The sequence below is a fragment of the Octodon degus genome, unplaced genomic scaffold, assembly GCF_000260255.1.
Source record: "Octodon degus isolate 3935 unplaced genomic scaffold, OctDeg1.0 scaffold00042, whole genome shotgun sequence".
Taxonomy (NCBI): domain Eukaryota; kingdom Metazoa; phylum Chordata; class Mammalia; order Rodentia; family Octodontidae; genus Octodon; species Octodon degus.
The window spans coordinates 652,017-661,459 of NW_004524618.1; the positions used below are offsets into that span (position 1 = coordinate 652,017).

At 42.6% G+C, this 9,443-nt stretch overlaps 1 protein-coding gene and 1 pseudogene across 1 annotated transcript in view; one reads left to right on the top strand and one right to left on the bottom strand.

Annotated features, from left to right (window-relative positions):
- Slf2 (SMC5-SMC6 complex localization factor 2) overlaps positions 1–7,413 on the top strand; it is a 44,362-nt gene extending 36,949 nt beyond the window's left edge. The window contains 4 exon segments of the mRNA XM_023715612.1: positions 1,013–1,100; positions 2,861–2,992; positions 3,305–3,382; positions 7,285–7,413. Coding sequence (XP_023571380.1) covers positions 1,013–1,100; positions 2,861–2,992; positions 3,305–3,382; positions 7,285–7,386 — 400 coding nt within the window. The 3' untranslated portion in view covers positions 7,387–7,413.
- A 1,119-nt stretch (positions 7,414–8,532) lies between these two features.
- Positions 8,533–8,628, bottom strand: LOC111816857 (annotated as a pseudogene).
- Between the last annotated feature and the right edge of the window lie 815 nt (positions 8,629–9,443).

A 9,443-nucleotide genomic window follows, 5' to 3' on the forward strand; every position in this document is an offset into this window, starting at 1 on the left:
TTTTTTTTTTTTCCGGAACCGGGGATTGAACTCAGGTCCTTGTGTTTGCCAGGGAAGCGCTTATTCCACTGAGCCATCTCCCCAGCCCCTCAGATATTCTTGATTTCTATTTTTAATTTGTCTGAAAACAACATAGATGACACTAACTGTAAAAATAAATGAATTAGCTGGGCATTCAGAAGTTTGAGGTAGGGGGATTGCTGTGAGTTCGAGACCATCCTGGGCTGCAGAGTTCAAGGCCAACCTGAATTGGATGGTGAAACCCTGTCTCAAAGAGACAAATTGAATTAAAATTTTCAAAACTTTGCTGTTCTAAACTCCCTGTTTGGTGCCCGCTTGTAATCCCAAACCACTAGGAAGGCTGAGGCAAAAGGATTACAACTTCTAAGTGTAACCTGGGAAAATGAGTGACTCAAAAAAAAAAAAAAAATGGCAGGGTCTTCACATACAATCCAGGCCATCTTTGAACTTGCTTGAGGGACAGCCAGACAGCTCAGTGGATTAAAGTGCCTGCCTAGGCAGACGCAGGGGCACACTGAGACTGAAACTGAGACTGGGCCTGGCGGCACACGCCTATAATGCCAGCACTTGGGAAGCTGAAAACAGGAAAACCACTCTGAGCCCAATTTGAATAATGAAACCCTGTACTAAATACATTTTAAAAAAACTTGCATGGCAGCCCAGGTTAGCCTTGACCTTGTGATCCGCCTGCCTCCTGGATCCTGGGATTGCCATCCCTGGCTCTTGAGAGAGCTTTTTGTAGAAAGGCTGGGAGTGTAGCTCAGTGGGGGAGCACTTGCTCATTAGCATGTGTGCATCTCTGGGTTTGATCCCTAGCACAACCAAAAAAGGACTACTCTTCTGTTGCAGTTTATATATTCTTGTGTAGACTCCTCTTAAAGTACTACCTGTATTTCCAGTTAGAATTGAAACTGCTTTTGGTTCATTGGTTTGCTTCTCTGGTTGTATTAACTAAAATTTTTTTCTAAATATTTTCAAATTCTAATTCTAGGCAATTGAGACAGTGTCTCAGCCTAGTGATTATGTCAAAGCTTCTGGATGAGAAACATGAAGATGTCCCTCATGCCAGTAACCTCCAGGTATGAGTACTTTCCAGTAAATAAATAAGCAAACAGGTAAGGTAGTGAAGTACAGGGGAAATTAACAGATCTTAAGTCGAAAGCCCAGCAGTTTGATATCAGCTGTAGGAGCTGCTGTCCATGTCATCTTTAGCATGGTGCTTACTGGCAAGACCCAGTTCCTGCATATGTGAAATGCAGTAGAGATGATCACATGCCCTCTGCCACGGACAGTCATGGGCTTTCCAAGCAATCGTAATGTACTCTGATGTGACTGGCACTATTGAATTTGCTCAACTTACCAAAGTTAGCAATATCATCACAGGATTGAAAATTGTACAGTTTGATTATTTGAAAGACTGAAGCAGAGTTACAAGTTAACCACCTGGCTAACTTAGAAAGACCTTGTCTCAAAAGAAAAAAAGGGGCTAGGTATGTAGTTCAGTGTTAGAGTACCCCTATGTTCAATCCACAGCACCACCCAAAAAGTTGCAAAACCATTGCATAGTAATTGCCTCTTGTGCCTGTTTTACTATAAAGAGGGTTTGTTAGATCACAGAACCGATGCATGTTCAGTTGTGGGTATATGTGAGTGTAAATGAACCTGTCTCGTGGAGACCCCCTTTTCAGTCTGGAGGCACTTTACGTTGGTGGTACTAGTGAGGCTTCCCTAGTTGGATTTGAAAACTCACCGGAGAGCCTGAGCTCACTGCTTCCATGTTGACTTTGAGCTGCTTTTCCATATAAGGAACTCTGCACCAGGTCCTAAAGTAAAAAGGTGAATTAGAGACTCACAGAAGGCAGAAAGCAAGGGGCCAGGGAGATGGCTCAGTAGAATAAGCGCTTCCCTGGCAAGCGCAAGGGCCTGAGTTCAATCCCCAGTTCTGCAAAAAAAAAAAAAAAAAAAAAAAAGACAGAAAGCAGTGGTTGAGACAGTAAACCAGCTGTCATAGATGTGTAGTGAGAGGCTGGGGATGTAGCTCAGCGGCTCAACACCTGCCTGGCAATTGTGATGTCCTGAGATTGATTCTCAGTAAAAAAAAACCAAAACAGAAAACCAGAGTGGCAGTCAGTTTTTTATTAAAGAGACCTTGGAACAGGTTGGTGTGGTGAGGCAAGCAGCAGGGTATGCCAGGATGCCATGGGGAAGGTGATGGGGACAGCTCCCTGGCATCCGGCCCAGCAAGGTGGAAGTGCATTGGATTCCACTCCATGAGCGCAGCTGCCAAGCACTGGACTGGTGACCCAGTCGCTCTTACTCTGAGGTGCACGCTGCCACCAAAAGTGATTTAGACTTGGGTTGTCGCCATATGCTCTGTGCTCCTGTTGATTACTTTCTGTTCACGTGCTTGTGACAGAACTATGTGAATATTTAGCCTTCAGATCACTCATCCTAGATGTGATTTTTTTTTTATATATATATGTATAGCTTCTTGTTAAGCACTATTTTTCAGAATTCAGTGACTTCTACCTGTGGGGACATTCAGCTTTGCTGACTTCCAAGTAATTTTAATTTCACAGAGAAACCACTTCTTATGGACTGTATTGTAATTTCTCCTGGTATCTTCACCATTTATATCCCAAGGTCCACGCACTAAATCTTTAACGCAAAGCGCCTTAAGCAACTCAGGGCTTTGGGGGGGAAGTGGCTCTCTCTAGACTGCACAGAAAGCTAAGGCAGACAGTGAGAAGACAAGTGGCCATGGACATGTGGTGGATGCAGCCTGAGAAAGAGCCTTGTGTTGCTGAGTCTGCTGAGTGCTTCCTCTGTCTTCTCATAGATATCAGTCCTCCATCACTATCTTGTGCAAATGAAACCTTCTGATTTGTTAAAGAAAATGGTCTTGAAGAAAAGAGCTGAACAACCAGGTGGCACTATTGATGACAGCCTTCACTTAGAACTTGAAAAGCAGGTATCTTTATTCCTGTCTGTGGTAAAATAATTTATTAAATGTGAGAGTTGGAAATTTAGGTAAAAGAATGGTTCTTGGTAATTTTAATGCTAGGACTGTTTTTTGTAGCCCTGTACCAAGGCAGTCATGAGGCAGTAAAATGAATCTGCTTAAGTAAGAAATCAGAAAGCCTGCTTGAAATGCCTGGCTTTTCTTTCCTTACTAGCCAGGTTAAAGCCTTTGTCTTTCCCGCACTGTTCTCCGATGGGTAAATTGAAATGATCTCTGTGCCAACTAATTCATGGATATTAATTGTATTAATTTCTCTAACAGGCGTATTACCTGACCTATGTTCTTCTTCACTTAGTTGGTGAAGTTAGTTGTTCTCATCCTTTTTCTTCTGGACAACGGGTAGGTACTGTATGGATTGTTTTAAATAGGTGTCTGTTGATGGAGTGAATGTGCAGGCTTTAGTTAGGAGAATGTTTGGGGCTGGTGAGATGGCTCAGTGGTCTAAAGCACCTACTTAGAACAAGCTTAGCAAACCATAGGGACTGCGGTTCAATCCCCCAGCACCACATGCCAGCCCCGCCCCCTGGTGGGCTGAGCTGGCCACACACACACACACACACACACACACACACACACACACACAAATAAAATAAATCAATTAAAAAAGTTAGGAGAATGCTTAGTAGAAACTACCTGGAAAGGGGCAGTGACCATAACTTGCAAACATGCTGTCTTGGCAAGAGTTGTTTGTTGCTGAATTCTCTGCTTGTTGGAGCATAGCATAACCATCAGACCTCGGCAACAGTCACCCTGTTTATAAAATGCCCCATTGTTAAGTATCAAGCTGGTCAGCTTTTACCTGGTTTCTTCTCATCTTTGCTCCCACTCAGTGTTTTTTTTTTTTTTTTTTTTTTTAGAAATAACATTTGCATTTAAAATTAAACTACAGTCAGGCTAAGTGCTAGTATACATAGGACTATATTTGCTTTCCTAATTAGAACCTAATAGTTACTTATTTATAATATTCTCACATGGCCTTTACGTTCTCTAAGCTTTTTTCTGATTCAAAAGCCAATCAGTAGGGCTGGCGGGATGGCTCGGTGGTCTGGAGCACCTACTTGGAACAGGCTTGGCGGAGCACAGGGACCGCGGTTGGATCCCCCAGCACCACATGCCAGCCGGCCGCGCCCCCTGGTGGGCTGAGCTGGCCACACACACACACACACACACACTAAATAAATAAACTTTAAAAAAAAAAAAAACAAAAGCCAATCAGTGATTATTATAAAATCATCTAAATGGGCGGGCAGATAGCTCAGTAGATAGCTCACCAGCCTGGCAAGTGCAGGGTCCCAAGTTCAATCCCCAGTACCGCAAAAAAAATAAAAATAAATAAAACCATATAAAGTAGAAGATAATAAACTACAGTCCAGTGCCTTATAAATTTTTCCCTAGTATATGTATCCACTAGCAATTATTTTTTTAAAACAGGCTTCACGTTTGCTTTTTTTTTTTTGTATTTAGTATGCGGTCTACAGGGTCTCATCTGACTCACAGTGATTCTCCTCTTCTCAGCCTCCCAAGCGCTGGGATTACAGGAGCGTACCACCACACTTAATCTCAATCGCCATCGCAGCACACCCCAAGGGTGGGGCCAGTGTGGCAGGCTGGGGATCAAACCTAGGCCGCTGTGCTCTGCCTAAGCAGGCGCTTTAGTCTGCTGAGCTGTCTGGCCCGCCAGCGATTTGTCTTTTGACCCTAAGATATTCTAATAACTAGTATTTCTAATAATTTCTAAGAAGTGTAGTATTTCAGGCTCTTTACAGAAGGACATTTTTTGTGATTAAATACAGTAATGTGATGGCGTTTATTCCTTTATCTCTGCAGTTGTGCAAGTCTACACGGTAAATGTCTAGAACTCTTAAGTCAAAGGTATACCTCAGATTTTAATTACATGAAAATGGTTTTTATGACGTTTCCCTCCCAGAAAGTGTCCATCTGGGTTTGCCAGCGATGCAGGAAACTGTTTTGAACGCTTTAAAACTTAAGACATTTAATTTTTCAGAGTAGTTGATCTTGTGTTAACAGCAGCTTAATCGTGGCTTAGTGACACATGCATAATCAGGCTACCTCTCGAAACACTTTATTAAAAACATAAACTTTTTCTTTATTAATTTTTGGATAGTTTTACACTTAAATGTTCTCTTGCAATAATTAAATCCCAGCAGAAAATACTGCTTGCTTGATTTTTGTTGTTGTCTTTCAGTACTGAGGATTGAACCCAGGGCCTTCACACTGAGCTATGTCCTAACCTTTTTGCAGCATGGGCTTGGTAAAGCTGCTCAGGCTGGGTTTGAATGTTGAACCCTCTGGCCTCTGCTTCCCAGAGTTCTGGGGCTACAAGTATGCCCCACCCTGCTTAAATGAAAATGCTGTCTGAGGGTTTGTTCAACTAGAAGGTCTTACACATACTTCCATTTATGTTTAGGCAATAACTTTTTTTTTTCAATTTTTTTATTTATTATGTGTGTGTGTGTGTGTGTGTGTGTGGCCAGCTCAGCCCACCAGGGGGCGGGCTGGCTGGCATGTGGTGCTGGGGGTTTGAACCGCGGTCCCTGTGCTTTGCCAAGCTTGTTCTAAGTAGGTGCTTTAGACCACTGAGCCATCTCACCAGCCCTAGACAATAACTTGACAGAGGTAGGATGACTACTGTTTTATGATAAAGCCTCCCTTGAGTAGTATCTACACATAAGCAAGGATCTGAAATCATAGTCTGCAGTTTTATTGCAGCTTGTGTTCAAAATACTTTACATCATCTGAGACCCAGGAGAGCCTGATACTCTCCTGTTAGGCTGCAGAGAGCAGAAGCACAGGTTGGTGTTCATTATAGGGCCCCAGACATCCCGTATGCCCCACTGCTCTGTTGGTTTGTGTTACAGAGCCCCAGGTGTCCCGTATGCCCCACTGTTCTGTTGGTTTGTGATAGAGCCCCAGGTGTCCCGTACGCCCCACTGTTCTGTTGGTGTGTGTTATAGAGCCCCAGGTGTCCCGTATGCCCCACTGTTCTGTTGGCTTGTGATAGAGCCCCAGACATCCCGTATGCCCCGCTGCTATATGGTATGTGCTTGACCTAAAGCCTCCGGTTTTATAGAAATCACAGTCTTTAGTCCCAGCCCTCAGGCACAGGAGTCAGCCCACTCTGATATCACACGGTAGGGCTGGGGTATGGCTCAGTGGCACAGCACCTGCCTGGTAAGCATGAGGTCCTGAGCTCAATTCCTGGTGCTGAAAAAGAACAATGAGAAGTCACAGTGATAGCTCAGGGGGAGATGGCTGAGCTGTTCTGTAGCATGTCTGCAGGATTTCCAAGTGCGGCTGCCTTAGTGGCCTCGAAAGCCTCAGCCTGCACTCCATGGAACCACCACACTCTTGCTTACTGGTTAGGTGGCGCCCCTCAGCCAGGGGCGGTTCTGTGCCTCGATCTCCAGGCCTTCACTTGTTTCCGATCACCTGTTCATATTCAGACCGAGTGCAGCTGCAGTGGAGGAAGGTAGTGAGGAGTGTGGTGTCGATAGCTGTCTCCTCAGAACTCTGCCCACTCACTAAAAAAAAGAATAATAAAATTGCTTAACATAGTAGCACCCTTCTGTCATCTCAGCACTCTGGGAGGCTGAGGCAGGAGGACCACAAGACGGGTCGTAGCTCAGTAAATAAGTAAAATAAAAGCTCATTTGTTTGCTATTTGAATATTAAAGGATATGTTGAAGGAAGGACTCTTCAGATGATTAGTGCAACATAACCCATTTTGAGTTCTGAGATTAATCTTCATTAGTGTAACCTAAAACATAACAAAACATCATTTTTATGGGTTTTGTTTCATTTGTTTTCCAGTGGTGGGGGTTGAAGCAGAGCCTTCACATTCTAAGTAGTGCTGTTCTACTACAGTACATCCCTAACCTATGGCTTTTTTATAGCAGTAGTTGTTGCTACCGAGACAGGGATCTAACTGTATTGTCCCTGGTGGCTAACTCCTGCCCCAGCCTCAGATGGCTGGGACTCCTGGGGCGCACCCCTATGCCAGCTTCTGCATGTGATCTTTAAATTCACTTAGCAGAAAATCATGGTCAACCCCATCTGCACAGAATGACTGTTCACTGATAGGACTGCTGTTATGCTGGACAGTTGACAACAGAAATTGCTAACTGGAAGGTGATAGGTGTTAAGTGACTTAGTTCTACTGTACAGTCTCTATTAATGTTTCAGAATTGTTTAGTCCTTTACATTTATTGTGTTGTGAACAGAAACACTTCGTGCTGCTTTGCGGGGCTCTGGAAAAGCATGTTAAATGCGACATTAGGGAAGATGCAAGGCTTTTTTACAGAACTAAAGTAAGTGTATTTTAACATTTCCCTTGTTTAATCTTGGTTGTATTAATATTAAAGGCAGAGAATCACTTGAGCCCTCTATTAAAGGGGGTGGGTGTAGGGGCTGGGATGCAGGTAGAGTGCTTGCTGGGTTTTATCCCCAGCACACATAAAAAACTAAAAGTAGTACTTTTTTCTTTAATAGCAGAATCTGCTTCTTAGTATTGTACTTATCTAACTGGATTGAAAGTGAAAGGAAAAATTATGAACTCTTAATACCCAAGAAGAAAAATTCTTTTCAGTACTATTTGAGATTTCTTAGATTTTATTTTCCTACTTTAAAATTTTAAATCCTCCCCAAATAAATAAATTAATTAAAATTTTAAATCCCAATCCCCAGTTCCACAAAAAAGTAAAATAAAATTTTAAATCCTATGCTTAAGATATTCTCAAGAATTGAAGCATTTTGAAATTTATAATGGTTGAAAATTTGTTTTACTCATAAAGAAAAAATAGAATCAAGCGTGGTGCCATACAGCCTTGGGAAGGCTGAGGCAGGAGGATTGCCATGCATTTGAAGCCAGCCTGGGCTACATAGTGAGTTTAAGATCAGCCTGAATTACATAGTGAGACTCTCAAAAACTAAATTAATTAATTAATTAGCTGTCATTTGACTATTCCATTGAATAATGTGTTAAAGACTTCAAATCTCCAAATCCTACATCACCCTGTCTGAGCTCTAAGATGGAAATGATTCTCAGTAAGCTTGCTGTGTTTTTATTTTTCAAGATTTTATTTATGTAGAGAAAATAAGAAAGCCAAATTTTTTAGTATGCAACAAGAAGGCAACTTCAGTATTAATAGAATGATTTGAGTTTTCCCAAAATAAAACAACTTTAAAAAAAAAATACTTTGCTCCCAGGGCGCGCTGAGACAGTGATTGAGACTGTACGTGATGACACATGCCTGTAATCCCAGCTCTTGGGAGGCTGAACACAGGTGGATCACTATGAGTCCAGTCTATATAGTGAGACCCTGTAGACCCTATAGACCCTGTACTAAAATTCCAAAAAAAAACCCTCAATCATTTTAGGTTTTATAATATGCCTCTTCTGTTTGAATAGTTATTAAATGTTAGATCTCAGCTTTGTGATTTTATATCTTACGTGGATTAGCTGCTATGGCTAGTAATTTAACAGTGTCTTTTTACATGTCATCCTTGTGCAGGGGCCATGCTGATATTCTCTGTATCATTCCAGTTTTAGTATGTGCTTCTGAAGCGAGCATTAAACAGTGCCTTTTTGGATGTAGTGCGTGTGCTGTTTCTTGAGATAGGGTCTCACTGCGTGGTTCAGGCTGGCCTTGATCTCACTATGTAGCCCCAGGCTGTCACTGAACTGTCAGTCTTCCTGCCTCAGCTTCCCAAGTGCTAGGATTACAGGCATGTACCACCATGCTCAGCCTTGTGGTAGAGTGCCAAGTTTAGCAGAGACTTAGGTGAACCTCACATTGAGTATTTAGATGGGGTTCATGTCAGGTATGGTAGCAAATCCCAGCTCTTGGAAGGCTGAGGTAGGCGAATCACAAGTTTGATACCTGGTCTGATGGTAAGTTCAAGGCCAGTTTGGACTACATAGGAAGACCACCCCCCATCTCTAAAATTAAGATTCAGGGTAGTGGCATTCTAAGTTCTGTACTCCCAGAACTCAAAAAGCTGAGGCAGGAGGATCACTGCGAGTTTGAGGCCAGCCTGGAGTACAGTGAGTTCAAGGCCAATTTGAGCCTCATAGTAAAACCCTGTCTTAAGAAGATGAAAATTGGGTCCGGGGAGACGGCTCAGTAGAGTAAGTGCTTCCCTGGCAAGCACAAAGGCTTGAGTTCAATCCCCGGTTCCACACACACAAAAAGATGAAAATCTTCATAATGAAATTAAAGGGGCTTCAGCCAGGGAGGTAGCTCAGCAGTGTTCCTGCGTGGCACGCACAAGGTCCTGAGTTCAATCGCTAATACACACACACAAAAAAAAAAAAGAAAGAAAGAAAGAAAAAGAAATTAAAGGCGCTTCATAGTACTTCTCAAAAAATATGGAAAGGACT